Source organism: Biomphalaria glabrata, chromosome 6, assembly GCF_947242115.1.
Source record: "Biomphalaria glabrata chromosome 6, xgBioGlab47.1, whole genome shotgun sequence".
NCBI classification, from domain to species: Eukaryota; Metazoa; Mollusca; class Gastropoda; family Planorbidae; genus Biomphalaria; species Biomphalaria glabrata.
The window spans coordinates 43,618,859-43,640,748 of NC_074716.1; the positions used below are offsets into that span (position 1 = coordinate 43,618,859).

Sequence of the window (21,890 nt, forward strand, 5' to 3'; positions counted from 1 at the left end):
ATGGATTTAACCCCTTTATTGCACTTTAACACCTTTTTTCCCCCCTTTCTTGGATCAGGTTGACATTTTGCATAGTTATTCATAGTCGATGTTAATGCATGAATTTATAAAAAAAAATAACTAATTAGTTAATCATTACTAATTAATTAATTTTGTTTTATATAGCAGAAAGGGAGCTAAACTCTGTAATTTTCATGTACATGGCAGTAATTAGTGTCTCTTTCCCTTCAATAAACTTTCTTTTTAAAAAGTTTCCTTTTTTCATTGAACTACTTCAAAAAATAATTGATTTCTTTTTTTAAGAATTTATTTGGGATTGATGAGTGTTTTTTCTTTCTGGTTTATTATTATAGCTTTTTATATAGCGCTACTTTCATGCTTATAGCATGCTCAGAGCGCTTTGGTCCAATCTCATTTGTGGACCGGAGGGGGAATCTAGGAGTTGGTTTTCCGTGCTGCCTTTAGGCGCTCAGTGAGCGCAACTCTGCCCGAGTCGGGTGTCGAACCTCGAGCCCCCTTCTAGGTAGCCAAGACAAGCCAAGTTCAAGCGCACTTAGCCTCTCGAACATTTCCATATGCTCGACTTGTCAACTTTAAGATTTACAAAATATGTTATTCCAGAATGCTGCTCGTATTTTGCGTGCTCTGTTTGAAATGGCTATAAAGAACAGCAATCCCATCATGGCCTCCAGGCTGTTGGAGATGTGCAAGATGGTGGACAAGAGACTGTGGGGGTTTGAGAATCCTATGCGACAGTTCAGCATGCTCTCCCCTGAGATCCTCACCAAGCTGGAAAACAAGCGGCTGTTACCTGACAAGATGAAGGAGATGGACTCTAAAGATATAGGTGAGTGGGTTAATTGAGGTGAACAGATACAATTGCAGAAGTGGCCAAAAAATCTTAACAAGACTTTACATTTGTCTCATAATGGCGTGGTGGCTTAGTGGTAAAGCACTTGGCTTCCAAACTGAGAGTGGCCTGGATTAAAATCTTGGTGAAGACTGGGATTTCAAATCCCTTCATTCCACCCCTCTCTAATGGGTAACTGACATTTGTTGGGGAAAATAAAGGTATAAATCAATTCCTACTTTATGTTCAAATAATATGGTAAACATTCACATTATTAGCAATATGCTATAACAATTTACCTAACTGGCTATACTGCCATTGTTAAGATAAGAAGAAATATCAAGAAATTAAGATACAGATATCATCACAACTAGAACTAACCTTAGTTATTTTATTATATAATCTAACATATTTGATTTTATTTTAAAGGAAAATGAATTGGCTACAAAAGTGTAAAATAAATTATTAAAGAGAATATTTCTTTAATAAGTTTAAACTGAGTAGGGAAAAATAAAATGTATTAAAAAAATTGATTAAAATATGGATATTCTGTAAGATTATAATTCTACATTTCATTCTGAAATATTGAAAAAAAACAAATTTTAACATTATAAGGATAGTGAAAAACAAATATTGCATTCCCAGTTACTAGCATAGAGAAATGCCGCACTCTCCAGAACTAGTGAAGTTACTTGCTGAGAGTAAGGCCTCTCTGAAAAAGTTAACACAGAACTTTTGGAGTCACTTTCTTCTGCTAACTCACTGCTGTCTTGTACAAAAACAAAATATAAAGGCACATTTCTTATTCTATATGCTAGGAAAAATTCTTATAGGTTCTCTTTCTTCAGTAGTTCCAGAAGAGCATAGAACAGGTTGCTTGAATCAGTCAGGAAAGTCAATGATTTGGTAGAGTCACATATTAACATGCATGACTAAATTGACACATGAATATGTGTAGTGTGTAATCATCTTATCTTTGAAGGAATCTCTGTAATTAAATCATTTAAAATATAAGATAGGATAGATATTGTGATGTGTTGCTCTGTAAATAACTGTTAATATCATTGTGAATGTAAGTTCTAGTATCATATTCTTTTCTTTTGCTCAGGGCTTTTGGTTAGTCACCAGAAGATGGGTCCAGTCATAAAGCGCTGTGTCCACCAGATCCCAAGTCTTGAACTGGATGCATCTATACAGCCCATCACAAGGACTGTGCTGAGGGTCAGACTGGACATAACTGCTAACTTCAGATGGGATGACAAGGTAGCTCCTCAACTCATTTTTTTTTTTTTTGCCATTAATTATTGTTTAGAGTGAGTTCTTGCTAATGTTTGATTGAAAAATTGTGTTTTCTATTGAGTATTTTAACTTAAAAAGATTATTGTTTTATTCTAGGCAGTTTTCTCCTCAGCATCTCCAAAGTATTGGTATAATACTGAAGTATTAAAGTTTGTATAGGATCTGATTCCTCAAATCCATCTATTTAGTCATCTTTAGTTATATAATTGTTATTAACCCAAGACTTCTAATTATTTAAAAAGAAAATTTAATGCTTCAATAAATACATTAATATGTGTAACCTTTTGTGATAGTTATCTATGTGGACTTACCCTGTTAAGTGCTTTCATTGCGGAAAAGAGAAGAATTAGCTTACAACTGTCCTTTTGATAGGGAAATATGACAATATTTTATATCATATCCTTAAATGTATTATAGAATAGTTTGTAATTGAGGCATAATACATTTTTATTATTATTTTTTAATAAACTTTTTTTTCTTTTCCTGCCAGGTACACGGAGGTTCTGCAGAGCCTTTCTGGATCTGGGTTGAAGATCCTGATACCAATCATATTTATCACACTGAATACTTCCTGATGCACAAGAAGCAGGTATTTTGATCACCATGTAGTAGTGTATTCAGTTTGGCTTTTTGCACCTCATTGTCTACAGACTAGATATTGAATAAAGTTATACCCAACAGTCATGTGTGTAATATATCTGGCTGAATGGCATGAACCACTTGGCTTCCTATCAAGGGGTCTCAAGTTTGAAACCTGACTCTCTCATGAGTTGTGTTTGCTTATAAGGCAGCACAGAAACTTCTCAGATACCCCATCCCTCACATATTCACAAAAAAGATAGAACCAAAGTGCTGAGGATGCCATTAGCATGAAAGATCTGATCTATATATATATATACAAAAAGCAATTCAAAAAAAAGTTAAGGCCAGATGTTTAGACCTCTGTGGTGTATGAGATCATACAAGTGACTCAATTTTTTTTCTTTAAATTGGCTGAAGCACTGGATTGGATGATTAGATTAGATTATGGAATGGTGTTTGATTAGCTGAGTTCTGTTTAATTTAATAATCCTGCCTTACTAATCAGAAGAAATCTCTTTATTTTCTTTTAATAATGTGTACAATTCTGTCTGTAATTTGTCATTGACAACTGTGACATTTAAATTGTTCTAATCAGAGCTGACCAATGACTGATTTTACAGATTGCTCCAAATTGGGCCCCATGCCTAACAGGAGCCCCGCAAATTACATTTAGTATATCTTTATCAGTCATGGCTTTTGTCACAGGCTTATAAGATGTATGACATACAAAGGGTTAACATGTTTAGTGTATCCTACAATTGCCATAACTTTAATTAACCCACTGGTGCATTTGAGTTGCTCCCTATGCATGTTGCATAATAATTGTTGATATAATGTTTTAATTGAAAGTAATAGTTGTCTTTGTAAAAAAGAAATTAGACGAGGGGTCTCGCAAGCATTCATAAAATTGGACCCCGCAATTCCTAAGGCCAGCCCTGGTGCTAATGAAACCAGTATGTGATTTGTCTTTCACAGCTGTGACATTTAAAATGTGCTAATGAAACTTTTTCTTCCCACAGGTTTTAAGTCAAGAGCCTCAACAGCTGGTGTTTACAATCCCTATATCTGAACCTATGCCCTCTCAGTACTATGTGAAAGCTGTTTCTGACAGATGGTTGGGCTGCAGCAACACTCACCCCATGTCCTTCCAGCATCTGATACTGCCGGAGCAGCACCCTCCTCACACAGGTGAGTGTTGTTTCTCACAGGGCAGCTCCCAATACTGTTCATTTTTGTTTTTCTTTGGTAGTTGAGATGGGTGTCAGAAGTACTCAGCATCACCCATTTAGCACTTCTGCAGAAGTTTGTACTGATTGTGGTTCTATTGATAGTGTTTATAGTACTTTTTATTATAAAAATTTTATCAATGGAGTAGACAAAGTAAAGCAAATATGCAAAGAATTCACTTAATAATTTTGCATTTTCCCCATCCATTCTTAAATCAATCCTCCACAATATTTCCTACACAATTGAAAACTTATTTTATCACTCTGTTCTATACACCTTTCACAGGTACGCACACATAGGAACAAAATATTATCATGTTGACCAATCTGCACATGGCATGTAAAAAGAGGAAATTATACAAGGACTCTAAAATGTATAACAGCGGGTTTAAAATAATATTTATGAGAAAGGCTTTGGAGGTCAACCCTGAGGAAAAATCTGGAGCCAGTGACCCTTAGGCTGCTTGTGCTACATCCTAGCAGAGCCTGCTTCGCCCCAATCCTAAACTGATATTTTTGTATCAGCACTGCCATTATCAGTAGTAGGGAGGGGAAACTGCTGTGTGGGTAACATTGTTCCTACCACAGCTAATGCCCAAACATTTATCTCGTTTCTATGTGATGATCCATAGTTGCTGCATGACTGAAAGAGGCCATAGACATAGATTTCTTTTGTGTATCTTCAATATTATCTCTTGTGGGAAAAGGTTTTCAATTTACTTTTCGATTTGCTCTCATAAAACACTAGATGGTTGTTTTTTTTGTTCAGCTAGGTCTAGAGATTATAGATTATATCTCAATGATTTATGTCTCTCTTCAACTCTTGCCAACTGTGAACTCAACATATCCTATGTGTATATTTCAATATATCCTTTGTGTATATTCAATATATCTTATGTGTATATTTCAACTTATCTTATGTGTATATTTCAACATATCCTATGTGTATATTTTAACATATCCTATGTGTATATTTCAACATATCCTATGTGTATATTTCAACATATCCTATGTGTATATTTCAATAGACTTGCTGACCCTACAGCCGCTTCCCATCTCAGCATTGAAAGACTTGCGGTATCAATCTCTGTACAAGTTCTCCCACTTCAATCCTGTACAAGTAAGCTGGTTAAATCTCTTATTATAAGATACTAGTCTTAAAGTATAGCAGTTAAGAATATTGTATGGGCTTATATGAAGTATACTTTGTAGATTATGTAATGTTTAGTTTTTATTGCCTAAAAAAATGATATGGACTTCTATATACTAGTGATTGTTTTTTTTTTTTTCATATTGCATTCTTGACTACATCAAGGATTGCAATCTTTCTAAATAAAACTGAGAAAATATTGTTCAAAAAGTTAGTTCTCTAATTGGATAATGTTGCTTATATTTGCCTCAAAGCACCATCATTATCCATTGGCTGCTGAAACCTATGAACCTGTGTCTCTAAAGGAAATTCACTAAACAAGCTTTATAGACCACTATGTCTAAAGGGAATTCATAAGTATATAATATACTAATTCAATGGATGAAGAGTTAAATGAAGAAACATAAATAAAGGGAAAGTAGAAATAAGAATGGAAGGTATCTGTCTATGTTTCACTTAATAAGTTTAAAACAACATATTGTGCAGTAGCATGTATTTCCTGGTGGACATGTTTCATATTTATAAGTATGTTTATGTGTGTGTGTCTATTTCAGACAGTTAACTTGGGCCATTTAAACAGATGACCTTAACATCAACATGCTCCATAGGTTGCAACATCTGAAATGGAAACTTTATTTATTTTTTATTTTTTTTACTATTTCAGACTCAGATCTTCCACACCTTGTACCACAGTGACTGCAATGTTCTGCTTGGTGCTCCTACTGGGTCTGGCAAGACTGTTGCTGCAGAGCTGGCCATTTTTAGAGTCTTCAATGAATACCCCAATGCTAAGGTATTAATGGCAATGTACTATCTAGTTGTGTTCTGATGTTTAATAGGACACACTTTGATTTTGACATTTAGTTTTTGTTTGGCGTATTACTTTTTTGTTTATTTTTTCTACATCTTTTTTTTTTAATTTCTAGTTTCTTTATTGTTAAAAAAATATTACTAATTCCATATAAAATACTTCAAAGGATTTTTTTTTTCTGAGAATCTTTCAAAATAATAAAGTAATGTAGACAAAAATGAAAGTTACTTCTCTAATGATAATTCTTTTATAAATTACATAGTATAACCATTCAACAAAGTAATTTTGATAGTATATAATTTGTATTTATTTCATAGCTTGATAGAAAAACATTAATGCCTTTAACAACTAAAGTCAGCATCAGATTAAAAAAAAAAACATCTGTTTAATGTTACCATTCTAGTTTGGAGAAAACTTAAAAAGTTTAAATATCTGATATCATCGTTGTAGGCTGTGTACATTGCTCCACTGAAAGCACTCGTCAGAGAGAGAATGGAGGATTGGAAAATAAGAATAGAAGAGAAGCTTGGGAAGAAGTGAGTTGTCTAACTTTGTATGCTATCAATCCTTGCAATCATTTTGAATCTTTTTCAATTTTTTTTCATATATTTTATATTGAGAAGATGCACAATGTTCAGCAATTGCATTGTTTTGAATCTGAATGTTTCGGAATCTTAGATTTCAGTATCAAATAGCTTTATCCCCATTACTCTGAGATATTTTGACAATATTAGGTTATTACTAATTTTTTTTTTACCAAGATAGTTTTATTACACAAGAAAATTGTATGAGATTTCAAAATAAGTATAAACATGTTCTAAAATTACTCAAGCTGCTATACTAGAACATTATCCATTATTTTAACTTTTCTGTTAATTAGTTAGTTTTGTTTTATATTTGAATATATGTACAATATTTTTTATTAAGTTAAAAAATTGTAAATTAATCTCTTTGGAACACAAGTCTGATATAAGCAGATTATTCTTTCACTATATTTGACTAAACTCTTGTAAGTTATCGGAAAATGTAAAATCACTTACAAATAACTGGATATTCAATAATGGAATATGATGGCTGAAGGATTTTTTCCTTGGCTGCCAAGTTGAATATTTGGGGTTTAAATTCTGTAGGAAACTGTGATTTTAGGATTTATTTATACCTGACATCTAATACAGAAAGTAAAGGTGATTGGTTGTTTGATTTGACCACATCATTATTGACAGTAATAGATGAACATTACTTCACCTTTGATTAGATAAAACTTTAAAAGAATTTATTCAATTATTATGTAACTATGTTTATGAATGATGACTAAAAGTATTAATTTGATTCTAATTTTTACTTTCAGAGTTGTAGAATTAACAGGGGATGTCACTCCAGACATGAGGGCCGTAGCCAATGCAGATCTAATAGTTACCACTCCAGAGAAGTGGGATGGTGTCAGCAGAAGCTGGCAGACACGTAGCTATGTGAAGGCTGTGGCTCTACTGGTGATCGATGAGATACACTTACTGGGTTGGTTAATAAATGTTTTTTTTTTACTGAAGTATTTTGTCATCAACTAACTGCTTTAAAAATTTACTAATTACCTTTTTTTAAAAAAAAACAACATTAGTTTGCAATTAAGCCAACAAAACATGAAATCTAGAAAATATGTTTTATTCTTTTTACTTGAGGTTATTATACAAGTGATTCACATGTCTAAATGTGTGTCAAACCTTTCCTTATGCCAGGTGATGACCGTGGACCTGTGCTGGAAGTCATTGTGTCTAGAACCAATTTCATCTCATCACACACAGAGAAGCCTGTCAGAGTTGTGGGCCTTTCAACTGCTTTAGCCAATGCTAGAGATTTAGCAGACTGGCTAGCAATCAAAGAGGTAAAAGAAAACTACAACTTGGAATTAATTTGTAAAAAAAAAAAAGTAAAGTTCCACTTCCAGACCTTGTGATCTATAGAGCAGATGATGTAATGGCCATCTGTTTCTGTAGCCCACTGTTAATAATAATAATAGGAAAAACAACAAAAATATGGGAATCTAGGCTTGGAGATTAAGCATTTATGGAAGTTATCTAAATTAACAATATACCCCATTGTTATATCAACTGAGAGGATAATAACAACTGACCTCACAGATACCTTCAACATTCGTAGGAACATTCTCGTTGCCTGTCAGAGGGTGGTACTGCTGCAGACCTGACACATGACCAGAAAATTCCTCTCTGGAAACTGATAAAGGGACTACAATAGATTTTGTTTCTCTTTAACGAAACACGATCCTGGCAGCGCCAGAGAATGAATAATCGTTCGTTTATTACATAAGAATATCTTTATTATCCATAAGAAAATTTGTCTTACCATTTGTGCATCGCACCAAAAAAAACATAACTATAGCAAACCAAAATTTACATTCACACCAGACTCACTCATAATTTACATGCTAAAAAGGTGTCATGTGGCCAGCACAATGTCCAACCGCCTTATTACTTTTCCCTAACTTATATCAGGTACCCATTAGAGCTGGGTGGACTCTGAGGTGCCCTAAGGATCTCGAAAATAAAAATGCAGTCCCCACCACGATTCAAACCATGGAACCCCTGGTTCGGAAGCCAAGCACTTTACCATTCAGCCACCTTCCTCCTAGAATGAACATGTATGGATTAAAATTATTTGGTCTACCCTTCATATAAAACTGCATTTGTTGTTTGGAAGCAATAAACTTGTCCTGTTTTGTTTTTTTTAATAAAGAAGAAAACCTGGGGTGTATGAAAACGAGGCTCTATATTTAGGTTTTTAAGAGGAAAATAAATAATTTTAGCTAGATCTATATTACACGATATTTTTGTATCTTTTTCATTTTTGTGAGTAGATGGGATTGTTCAACTTCAGACCTTCTGTTCGCCCAGTTCCACTCGAAGTTCATGTGAAAGGTTTTCCAGGTCAGCACTATTGTCCTAGAATGGCAACAATGAATAAACCCACATTCCAAGGTAAAAACATGGTTCTATTCAATAGAAATCTGACACCTCTTTATTTCAGGGAAAAATTGCTATGCCATATTCCTTGAATGCTCATAATTAAATAATTATTAAAAAAAAAAAAAAAGCTTATTTAAGACAAAAAATCTCTACTCAATTAGATTTAATTTTTAATGTTATGGTTAACTGTAGGAATCGGAATATGCCTGAAATTTTTTTTATATCAATGTATTTGACAATGTATACTTTTAAACAATCTATATTTTAAAAAAAATGATATCCAATACATGTTTACAAGGGACCTGATTCATTCATCACTCATCACTAATTCTCCCACTTGGGATGGACTATTAAATATGAAAATGTAACCTGATATAACTTACCTTTTGCTAAGAACAACATAGCACCTTTCTTGAGAGAAACGGCAGCTTTTAATTTTCTACAAAATGACTTTATTTATCCATAGACTTATCCCTGTACGATTCCATTAAGCTGACTTTCTAATGTCTAATATAAACAAATTCTACTTTCTTTTCACTCCAAGGTGTATTATTTAAATTTACTTCATTTTTTTTAAAACCATGTAGATCTAGACATATTAAAAAAAAAAGCAATTAATATAACCAAATTTGTTTTTTTTCAAAGTTTGAAATATTAGCACTTAAAGCATTATTTTATTATGAATAGACAGAGATAAACATGTATTCTAGATCTAAAACTAATAATTTAACTAATTCTCAAAGTGAATATGCGAGCCTGTTAATCAATAATTTTTTTAAAAGTATTATTTATAATACACTTCTCTGTTTGGAAAAGGTGGGGGGAGGGGAGAGGTTGTTCTTGTGTATTTACATTTTTTTTTCCAAAAAAATTTCACTTAGTTATTCATTAGTATAAGCTTCTTACATAGCGGGTATTATTACATTCATATCTATAATTAGCCTATAAATACGTTGATTTTAACACTTTAATTGTAACTTGTATAATTTTAGCATCCCATTTGGGATTTGCTAGATTGGAGTAATAGATAGCCCTTAAAGGATTAATGGGAATGACCTGGCCTAAAATTGTTATACATATTTTTGGTGCTTCTTCAGACTTGAACATTATTACATCCTTGCCTAAACCTAAAGCACTATGGGCAGGCTTTGAACTTGGGACCATCAAGATGATAGTCCAAAATACATACCACACAATGTGCCAATTAAACATAACCTGGGAAGGGGGAGAAGAGTGATACTAGAATTCAGAGGTCAAAAGCTGATATATGCCAAAAAGCATGCTGTTCTGATTAATGTAACAGATACTAGAATTCACTGGCCAAAATTATGTTAGGGAAGCCATTTCATTGGAAGTGGGAAAAAAAAGGGAAATTCCAACCAGAATACTATATGGGAGGATGGCACGTGTCGCAGGATGCAATTTAAAAAGGCGATTCTGGCTGTTTTATTGGAAATGAAAAAAAAGTGGTGCAAAACAAAAAGTAAATACCCTGAGAATGAATCTAAGGGCCTAGTTGGTGTTTAATACTAGGTTATGAATATTTAAGTCTTTAAAGTATTTAAATATTTTTTAAAATAATTGAAAGTTATTTACAATCAAACACCATTTGATAATACGGTGTCATATTCTGTCCAAAATGGCCTCTCTCTTTTTTTTCCCCACCTCTTCTATTAATATGTGTTCTTGAGTAATTTTATGCTACATAACAGCTAATTGTAAATAAATATTATGCTTAATATAAAATTAAACGTAAAATTTTTTAAATTATTATATTTTTATAAAGTTTGCTGAAGTTTTTCTCATGGTGCTTTACAAAAGGTGAAAACATAATGATTTTTTTTTTCTTGCCAGCCATCAAGTCCCACTCTCCATTTAAACCTGTCCTCATTTTTGTGTCTTCACGTCGACAGACAAGACTCACAGCGTTAGATTTGATAGCATACTTGGCTGCAGAAGATAATCCAAAACAGTGGCTCCACCTGCCAGAGGAAGATGTGAGTCTTTTATTTTTTTTAATCCGACTTTTTATTAATACACATCTCTATTGATGTGACATGGGTAATGGGCCATCCTGTTATATTTCACTTAATTAATGAAATATTTTTAGATCAGTTCTATTAAAAGTATCAAAAAAAGTATTAAGAATTTATTTTCTGATATATAGGACAGATGAGGTAAAGGTCATCTGTTTCTTTGGCTAACGATTAACAAGGGTGTCATGTGGCCAGCACACATAAACATAATAAACATTCCTTTCATTGTTTTAATTAGAAATTAAAGTTTTGGCATTGCTTATGAGGATCAGTTGACTGAGACAGTGTTTTGAGGGTTGTATGATCCGAGCTTTCTTGCTTTTATTTCTCTGTACAATGCTCTCAAAAGTTTTATTCTATGCCTAGAGTGTAACTGATATTGGTGTGGTAGTTTTTACAATGAAAAATACAACTTTGTAAATCTTACCATTCAAAATTAAATATGCAGATAATTACATGGTTTCCTATTTACTTAAAAAAAATATTTTTAAAATACTAGCACAGAATGTATATTAAAATTATCAAAGTTATATAATAATAATCCTAATCCACCTTAGGCAAACCCTACTACCACTCCAGCCCAACATAACCAACACTCTATGCTGAACAACTGAAGAAAACAACACACTATTTTTCCTTGGCACAGTCTGCAAAAGAGCTGACAGCTCAGCAGCAAAAAGCTGGCTAGAATAATAATAATAATAATAATAATAACAATATTCTTAATGCTAAATGTAATGAGGTTTTAACTTAAATACCTTTTTATTTAGCAGTTTGATCTTAAGTATATGTAATAGTCTGAATGACCTTATCTCTAAACCCCAACTACAGTAGTGCTCCAGTTATTCTAAATTATAAGACATTATTTAAAAGTGCATAGAAGTGCACAGACTTCAGTATTCTCCAAATAAGTTTTTAGTCATCACTAGAATTTTTGATAAACAGCAATTTGTCTTACAAATAACAGCAATTCAAATTCTATCTGGCTGGCCCTTAGTCTTTTGACTCCTGGTTTACGATTTTATCATGTTTTGGATGTTAACTGGTTTTCAAGACCTGGACGCTGGAGGATGCAGTAAATATATATTGATACCTGGAGTATTACAGGTAAGTTTAAAAAAAAAATCTAGTTAATTAATGTCAAGGTGTAAATGTTTTTAGATTTTTTTAAAATCATGATTCTTCAAATTTAAAATAAAAAGCAACACAAAATTACACTACTATGACAATGTTTGGGTTATCTATTATAGATATCTCTTCTCTCTCTTTATTTCTCTCTCTCTCTCACTCTCATGCTCAATCTATCTTTTTTGTTTATGTCTCTGTATATCACTCTCTCTCTCTCTGTCTCTCTATGTTGAGTTTTAAAGACTATCGAAATGCTTCAACTAAGTAGGCATATCTTTAGACTTTAGTTTTATATGTTTAAAAAAAAGGTCAGATTTAAATTGCCGTTAGTTTTTCTTCTTCTTCTTCGTTCTCATTATTATGTTGGAGTGTTCAGATGACTAAACCAATACATGAGATGAACTGAGCAGTGGTTTCCAAATCAGGGAGCTCTCCATATAGTTTTCTTTCTATTGGGGGTGATTTGGGGCCAATGTCTTATACGGGCCTCTTGGTAGAGAGAGCAGTTTTGGAGAACATGGTCGGCATTCTCTGGTGATACTCCACATGGGCAGATTTCACTGGTTCCAATTTTTAGCTTCCGGTACATGTGTTGCCGTTAGTTGAAAACAGACTTAACTTTGCTTGTCTGACCATTGGCATGATGTATCTCAAATGCTACAAAGAATTGTTCTCTGTCACCTAATTGAGGGCCTTTAGTTTGCTTGAAATGCTGTTTTGTCTAATGCTAGGTTGTGCCATCTACTACATTACTTCCTTTGACATTTCAGTTCATAATGAACATTGACTTTTTTTAGTCTGTGAAGTCCTGTTAAAAACCACATCAAATCAGTTCATTGCCCTCTCCAAACCCTCTTAACAGATCCTGCCATCCACTATTGAAATCATTTAGAGAACTAATGGTGGATACCAGTGATGCCACGCTAATTAGTTTATACCAGAGAGCAAAATGTGTTGTTACCGCTAAGGGGCAGTCACTGTTGATAGCATTAAGTGAGGAGGCTAGGGTTAATACCTGGAATGGGATCTATTTGTGGATACCATCTAGGGGAGCTAATTAAAAATTCCATTGTGGGGAACTTGCTGTAGATGTTATTTAAGGTAAGCTTTTATAAACGTGTAATATGTATTTGTTTACTTTATCTGTCAATTGTCAACACTTTTAATTGAATTGAAACTAGCCTGTATTGCAGTGATTCCCAAAGTGGTCTATATAGACCCCTAGGGGACAAAGACATCCAAGGGGTCTACAAAAGTGTTCAGATAATAAGGGGTCTATGAGATTTCCGCGGGGGTCTACGATAATAGATTTCATTTAAACAGATCGTGGCTTAAAATAATTTTTACAACCCAGTGATGTAATTCTTTCATGCACTAATATATTCTTTGTACCTTAGTTAATCTCTTAAATATTTATCCTGCTATTCAAAAGAAAAAATGGTTGTATTTAATTTCAATACTTATTTAAATAGCTTAATTGTGTCTAGATGTAACGTTTAACAAAAAGAAATGTAGACCGTACAGCGTTGATTATTTAAAATTGTTCCTTCCTTCCTTGTCAAACAATCATTTGCCTAAGTGCCTTTTTTACGACGATGTGGAACATTCTTTACCAGTCATCCAAGGTTGTCAAAACATACCAGAACAAATAGAAATTGAACTCCTCCCATCTCCCTCCCCCATAGATCTTACTACCATGTTTTAGAGAAAAAAAAACTAGTTTGGAATTACGTCCCCTACGATACTAGTTGTGAATTGTGTCCCTTAGGACTGTTGTATGCGGTAGCAAATTAATTACTTGAACCCGTGTCTCAAAAAATGCTATGTGGTATTTATATTGTAAAACACTGATTTATAGTTCCGTCATCGAGCGCCTGTAAGTATTGGGCTTGATCAGAGCCTCCTGGTTTCCAGGCACGCATGGCTGCGAGTCGGTGACCTATTTAAGGCATCCTAGTTCCTCAGTCTCTGGCAGCTCTCTGCATTGCAAAGTTGTGGACCTAATAAAAAGATTTCGTTACTTGGGTTCCAGGCAAGGATGTTTGAAAGGTTTAACAATGAGACTTGGAGACCATCAATGCTGATGATTCTGAACTTTTTCATAGTTTGCGTCCAATGTGTAGTTATAACTAAACAAACAAGAGCTTGACTAGGGTAGTTACCTGCTCGCTTAACTCTTTCTCTCCTAACTGACGATACCAACGTTGATTCCACTAGAATGTGGTAAATAATTACGGAGAGAAAGAGTTAAAGGTGGACAGAAAGGAGGAGAAACCATTACAAAGGTGGACATAAACAAAAAAGAATGAGCTTTCAATTTGATAAAACATACTTCCTTTGTTTAAGCATCATATTCATTAGGGAAGATTTCCCCTAGTTTATTATGTACTCCTGGAAATAGTTTCATCCCATTGCACTGTGGGAGAAGAATGTCTGAGTCAATGGAAAGTTTTCTGTTTTTTTTTTTTTTCTATTTTTCCCACTCTGCAATGATTTTGCGTTGATCGACGCAGACGCTTGTTTTCAAATGAACAAATAAATCGCAGACATTATCTTATGAAATACAGACGTTATTTTTTTTAAAAAAAGAAGATGATTACGTCCCACGCATGTTCCTAGGTCAATCTAGTCAAGCATGTTAATGAATGACGTAAATTCTGCCAAGTCACTGGTTTTCCAGTCTGGCTCAGGCAATCCATTCCATGCTCTAATAGCGCTAGGGAAGAAAGAGCATTTGTACAAATTTGTCCTACTATATGGAACGAGGAATGTGCCTTTATCTTTGTGTCTTTCTGAGTATTTTATTCGATTTAGCTTTCATTAAGGAGCACCGAGTGATACATTTCACAAGAACAACTTTGAAGACCCAAGTTTATGATAAACTTTGTTGAAAGTGTCATGATATAGTTTGCTTAAAGTATCATGATAGACTTTGTTTAAAGCGTCATGATAGACTTTGTTTAACGTGTCATGATAGACTTTGTTTAACGTGTCATGATAGGCTTTGTTTAACGTGTCATGATAGACTTTGTTTAACGTGTCATGATAGACTTTGTTTAACGTGTCATGATAGACTTTGTTTAACGTGTCATGATAGGCTTTGTTTAACGTGTCATGATAGACTTTGTTTAACGTGTCATGATAGACTTTGTTTAAAAGTGTAACATTTCTGTCCTGTAAAAGATTTCTGGTTTATAGATCAAACAATGGAACACTATCTCACCCCGTATCTTTAGGTGCTGTATGCATAATAATACATCGGTTTTGAATGAGTTTGTGTGTTTAAACGAGACCAACCGTTATAGGAGGCCGAAACACTGACCCGCAACGTCAGAACCCTTGGCAGTATATACCAATAGTTCTTTGCCACGCCGAACAGACCTGTGACGTGGCAACGAGCTATTGGTCTAAACTGCCCACAGCTTGTGACGTCGCAGGTCAGTGTTGAGGTCTTCTATGACGAATGGTCTCAGTTTAAACCAGAAAATATGCAGGAATGGATTTGGTTGCTGGATACGATGATATTGCATTCAACAATAGAGTGAAAGCCGAACATGTTCACAATTTAGCCTAAAGCCTGCAGGACGAAGGTAAAGACCTCAAAATTGAAGTCGTGGTCAGCTTTTGCCGAATGTCTGTTCACGCTATGCCTGTTTACGTTTTTAACCCAAGCCTCTTGAAAGAACAAGATGTAAGTTTACGCCTGCTGTGCTTGTTTCCATTTTTGACACACGCATCTTGAAAGAACTAGATTGATCTATGTCTATACTTGCTCGACAACCTTTCTCTTTGTATTTCGATTCATAGAAATCTTGAAATGATAAATTGACGAGAAGATAATTATTTCCTTTTTTTTTTTACAAAGCTTAAATCAACTCACTCTGTCTATCTGTCTGGTAAAAGGTTTGTAGGCCTACACGTTATTCCTCCCACACCCATTCTCGGAGAAAATTGAAGCTTTAAGCAATTATTTATTGTACCTAACAAAAAGATGAACCAATAAAATACATTAACCAATTTTCAGTAATAAATTGTGTTTCATATTGAATAAGGAAATAACTTCTACATTATTGAGAGATATAGGTATAAGGACGGAGTCATTTCCCTTAGATAAGCTTTGATGTTTAAATGTTGTTGCCTTTTTTTAAGATTCTAATTTTTCAATATTCTAAGGGGGGAGAAATGTAGAAATAAGTGCCTCTAATGTTTGCAGAATTAAATGTTAGAATTGGGGTGCATGATTTTTCTTTGCTGTGTCAATCAGAAATGAAATAAAATTGTTTGGGCTACAAGCTTTACAAATTCTATCAGCAACAACAACTTTACAAGGCTGCTATACTTTGTATATGGGTGTGTGTGTTCTATTTTTAGCTTTCTTACCTTCAGCCTTATCACCGCAATCGAAGCGTTTATGAGGGTGTTGTTATAATGTCTCTAATGGTATTGATCCAAGTTTTAGCTGCCCTGCATATTATTTGCATCTGAATGTGTCACACATCTGTTGGGTCTGTGTGTGTGTGTGTGTCTGTGTGTTCGTGTGGGTGCTGTTTGTTAGATAAATTACTTTGTACGGTCTAGGGCTGCGTCTCTTGTTTTTGTTCTCCCGTGTACGCCCTTAGACTAGCTTTGTCATTTCTAAGTGTTTGATCTCGTTCTGTCTCGCGCGCGCGTTACGTTCTCTGACATCTTGAATTTGAACGACCCGTTTGACAACGCAATTTTCGGCCCTTTTTTTTTTATTATAGTGATACCCCCTAACTTTATATATTTTAGCCCCCCCCCCCCCTTTCAATGGATCGACCCATTCCCACACAGTTTTCTGCTTTTTAACTATTTCTCTCCGCAATTAATTACCACATTCTGGTGGAATCAACGCTGATATCGTCAGTTAGGAGAGAAAGAGTTAATTCTAGATATATCACCTTTTTTGTATCATTGAATCATAAGGCAAGCAATGTACGGTATAAGACACCGGCGCACCACACACACAATGCAGTTTCCGAAAGTCTCCGTTGAAAGAAAATATTATTTTAAAATACAGAAGTCCTATTTGGTCGTGCTATCTCTATTTAAGCTTTATATGTAGAATATTGTTTTTGGGAAATAACGAAAAATAAAGTACAAAGGCTTAATAGAAAGATTGCGTTTTTTGTTCTATACTGCGACGTTCAGGGATGCGAGTCTGTCAAAACCGTGTTTTAGCGAGCACCTAATTGGCTAGACCTGTGTACGAACTATTGTACGAATCTGTGCGACAGTTGAGATATCTTGATACATATGTCAGTGGTATTTTGCGCCTATCATGTAGGTTGAAGGATGTTCCCTGGAAAAGATAACTAGATATATGAGCTACGCCAGTGATGGGCAAATATAATATTATAATTTCCTACACGGACCGCATCATCTCAAAAGAAAAAAAAATCTAGCCGAATGGAACCGAGCTTCTGCGACCTGACCATGCATTGTGGGCAGTAGCACCGCCCTCGGGTCTAAGTTTGGGCATCACTGTGCTACACTGGCTGCCTGGTCTTGTGGTATGCGCTCTGGACTGTCGTCTCGATGGTCCCGGGTTTGAAACCTCCCCTCCGCCATCCCCCGCAGTATAAAGTATTGCGGGATGGTTTGGGCTAGGATGTAATAATCTTCAATTCTGAAGAATCAATTCAAACATGTCATACAAACAAGACATACCTATAGTATTGTCCCATGATGTTTTATTTCAAAGATGCGATTGAACTCTGCCAATTCTAGATGTAAATAATAATATTCATTGGTTTTCTCTAGGTTTTGTTTTAGCTTATGAAATTTGAAATGCTTTATTCTTGTTTCTTTCGGAGTATTTATTAGTTTATTTAACTTTGAATTAGTAAGCTATGACTATATTTATTATTGCCCCTTGAGTCTAGCAGTCGTGAGCACACCCACAGCTCATTAGAGTTATGCTATTTCTTTCAGGTCATTAATAGCACAGAAACTAATCAACTCCACCCTGAAAATTAGTACAAGTTATCTCCCTTATAAGACAGATAACAGCCCCCACTTATTATTTTTCTTTTTTTGTGTTATGTTTCTCTTTGCTTTGCTCTACAAATCTACATTACTTTGTGTTCTTGGTGCTTCGGCTTCTAGTTTACCTTTGCATGTCTGATTTTTGTTTTTTCACGTAGGGAAAAACACTATTGTATTTATGCTATCTGCATGTCAGTCTGTCCATTTATGTCACGTTTTAATCTCGAAAACTAAATGCATCATTGAAACAAAAAAATCTCATAAACTCCCCTCGCCCTATATGTTTCGTGTGTGAGTTTATTGCTGTACCTCCACGAGTTACTTATGTTTTGATTTCTTGCTCCTATATGCTTGGTCGGTTTTTGTTTTTTTCTTCTTATGTTTATTGCTCTTTATCCCTGAGTCATCTGTCCTTCCGTTTCTGTTCCCTGCCAAGTTTTTTTGTGTTTAATGCTCTGCGACTTCTTGAATTTTTAATGTTGTTTTTTTTTTTGGTCTTAGATTAACACTCTTATGTTTTTGTGTGTGTTTTTTTTAAGTGTTGAGTGGGACATCTGTGACCAATTTCTATTATACTTAAAAATAAATTGATGTATAGAATTACACATTTAGCCTTTTTTTTTAAAAATATACTTATTCTAATCTTATTACAATTTGGTTTATTGCCTTGAATCGATAGTTTGTATATTGCATTGTGGAGAGGAGAGTGCTGGTACACTCAAGATGAGATCATCGCTAGACGTTTATTTGATTGGCTAGAATGAGTTTAGGGAAGGGGCGGCATGTGCCTATTGTAGCAGCGTCTGTATTCAATAATAATTGATACTTGAGTGTTACTTTTAAAATGTGTCTTATTACTTGAGTGTTACTTGTGCAGATGTTACTCGTTATTTAATTGTTACTTGAGATGTGTCTCAATACTTGAGGGTTACTTGAACACGTGTCTCGTTATTTAAGTGTTACTTTTACAGATGCGTCTCAATACTTGAGTGTTACTTGTACATGTGTATCATTACTTACTTGTTACTTGTACAGATGTGTCTCATTAGGTGAGTGTTACTTGTACAGATGTGTATCATTACTTACTTGTTACTTGTACAGATGTGTCTCATTAGGTGAGTGTTACTTGTACAGATGTGTCTCATTACTTACTTGTTACTTGTGCAGATGTGTCTCATTACTTACTTGTTACTTTTACAGATCTGTCTCAATACTTAAGTGTTACTTGTACATGTGTATCATTACTTACTTGTTACTTGTGCAGATGTGTCTCATTAGGTGAGTGTTACTTGTACAGATGTGTCTCAATACTTGAGTCTTACTATTAGAGACGTGTCTTGCTCACTAAAAAAAATGACACTTTTTACTCCAGTGAGACAGACAGTGAATAGATTTTTGTCTTTTTCCTGTGGCTGTAGTTCGACACAATAAAGTGAGTTATTTGTCTGACATTGGCAATGACCTTTAGTGGTACTGCCTGCCCAAGATTTTACCTTTCTTGGAATCAGTTGAAGAGTTGAAGCACCACAAAGGATCTGCCAACCAGCTTCCTCCATTCTTCTCTTGATTCTTGCCTACCAGTACCCTGACGTCTTTCTTCACATTCATCTGTCCTGAAGTCTTTTGTCCTGTTGGGTTTATTGTCATTTTGGGGTTGTGTTAACATCAATCCCTCGCATGAATCGGCCCTTTAGCTCGTGACCAACACCAACGTCACGTGTTCTAGGAAGGCGTCTGGGTCTGTTTCCCTGGAGCCACATAAAGGAGAGTGAGAGAGGGTAAAGGTGGAACCAGAAAGGAGAGAGGGGGGGATTCTTTGAGACTCAAAGCTCCCATGATCAATTTAGTCTTGTTCAAATGTTTTATATTTCAGATGTTCCTTCAGAGTTGAAGACAATTTACTTCCTAGTCCAAACTCCCACAAGACGACGGGGGATGGGAGCAGACAGGATTTGAACCCGGGACCATCGAACGACAGTCCAGCACGCAAACCGCACTACCAGATAGCCAGTCTTAGAACGACATCGAGATGTCAGTGGTTAATAAATGTGCCTTTTTTTCCATAAAGTGACATTAAATTCGTTGCGACTATTTCGTTCCTTGGGGGGGGGGGGGGGGGGGAAGAGAGACAGAGAAGAGGATGTGTGTGTGTGTGTGGGGGGGGGCGCTTCTGTTTTGTTTCTTTATACAGAGATGTATTGTGTCGCTCACGAAGAGTATGGTGTGTGTGTATGTGTGTGTGTGTTGAGATGGTTCAATTTCCTGTTCAAAGACCGTGCACATGTTTTTGTCAATGCACCTTGGGCACATCCGAACTAGATTTGTGTTCACTTATTGACCACAATTGTAGGGACAAACTGTCTTCTCAACCACTGGGACAAGCTGTCTTCTCGATCGACTGGGACTAGTGTTTTTACAAACGGCCGGCTTTTAAAACACAAAAAAAGGGGGGCGGGGGCTAGAAGGGCCACACACACATTTAAACAAATCAGGTAGAAAAAAAAAGTACACAAAATACTGACCTGCCTTTAAATCCCCCAGTCACGTTTTTATTTTTATTCTTTTGCGCAGACACGTCTTGGCGCGCCCCCCACCCCTTTCTTCCCCCCAAATCATGATGGTGGCATGCAGTTGAACGGTAGTATTGTCCCCTTGTCGTCTGCTCGTTCTAGCAGTGGTGTGGCATGCGCACAATGGGGCCCCACAGGTGCAGCTGATGTACGCTGGAAGGCAGGAATGTGATGTCCTATAAATATAGGCTAAACAAACAAACAAAACAAAAACGCTAGTTCAATCAGCCGTCTTGATGGCCTTAGCGCTGACAATAAAGCATACAGAGATACTGTTTGTTGGTCGACGATAATTGTATAACTTTAAGGGGTGTCATCCTTATGACATTATGGATGATGTCGGGTTCCATTTTGTTATGTAGTTTCTATTGTTTGTTTTGAACGGTGGGTGAAGAAGTTGTTTCCCCTGTTTTGTGGTGTTCTTTCCCCTGATTCGTTCATGTGTAAGGTTTCCCCATATGGAGACAAATTATTCAAACAGCACGTGCTGCCTGTATGGTAAAGTCTAACAGAAGATACATTTGGTTCGAAAGTAAACTAGTGCACGGTGGCTAAGGCTTGGCCTCCATATGTCATACATGGTGTGTCAATGTTGGCTGCATTTGTATCCATTTAGTTGTAACAAAACTAGAACTCTAGCCACGAGACTATTAACTCGCTACGATCTACAATGGAAAGTTGTTTTTACTGACTGGATCTTATTCACCTGTTCCACGGTCTGTTGAACCGATGGGGCACCACACATGACCTCTGTCGACTATCTCCGTTCCTGTCTTTTGAATAGAATATCTTTCATTGACAGGCCCGTCCATTGCCTCCCAGTAACTTTCTGTGTCTGCCTCTTATTCTTTACCTGGTCCTGGTCCCTAAAGGATTTGTCCGTAAAGGTTTAGGTTGTGTTTTTTTGACAGGTCATCGTGAAGTCTAATTGGTTTGTGTGGTTCTGTTTTGAATCTCGTCATTTGTGATGCCGTCGTTGTAAATGTATCCTTGCATCTCAATTCCATAGCTAGGATTCTTCTCTCTCATTTAGCAGTTAGCGTCCAAGAGTGACCGGCCTTAGATAATTGGAGGCTCTAGGCCAGCGGTTCTCAACCTTTTATGCTCGGCGACCCTTTTTACAATCCCCCACTCTGCCGCGACCCCCTACCCACACACACTCTTACAGCAATAGAAGAATAGACAATAACAGTCCATATTTTCGATGGTCTTAGGCGACCCCTGGCAAATTGTCAAGGGGGTCGTGATCCA

General features: G+C 35.6%; 1 protein-coding gene across 1 annotated transcript in view; it reads left to right on the top strand.

Annotated features, from left to right (window-relative positions):
- LOC106057501 (activating signal cointegrator 1 complex subunit 3-like) overlaps positions 1–21,890 on the top strand; it is a 180,310-nt gene that overhangs the window by 21,177 nt on the left and 137,243 nt on the right. The window contains exons 22-32 of the mRNA XM_056033454.1: positions 622–847; positions 1,959–2,113; positions 2,640–2,738; positions 3,751–3,919; positions 4,986–5,077; positions 5,772–5,900; positions 6,369–6,454; positions 7,267–7,433; positions 7,652–7,797; positions 8,788–8,908; positions 10,751–10,893. Coding sequence (XP_055889429.1) covers positions 622–847; positions 1,959–2,113; positions 2,640–2,738; positions 3,751–3,919; positions 4,986–5,077; positions 5,772–5,900; positions 6,369–6,454; positions 7,267–7,433; positions 7,652–7,797; positions 8,788–8,908; positions 10,751–10,893 — 1,533 coding nt within the window. The remainder of the gene's footprint in view (positions 1–621; positions 848–1,958; positions 2,114–2,639; positions 2,739–3,750; positions 3,920–4,985; positions 5,078–5,771; positions 5,901–6,368; positions 6,455–7,266; positions 7,434–7,651; positions 7,798–8,787; positions 8,909–10,750; positions 10,894–21,890) is intronic.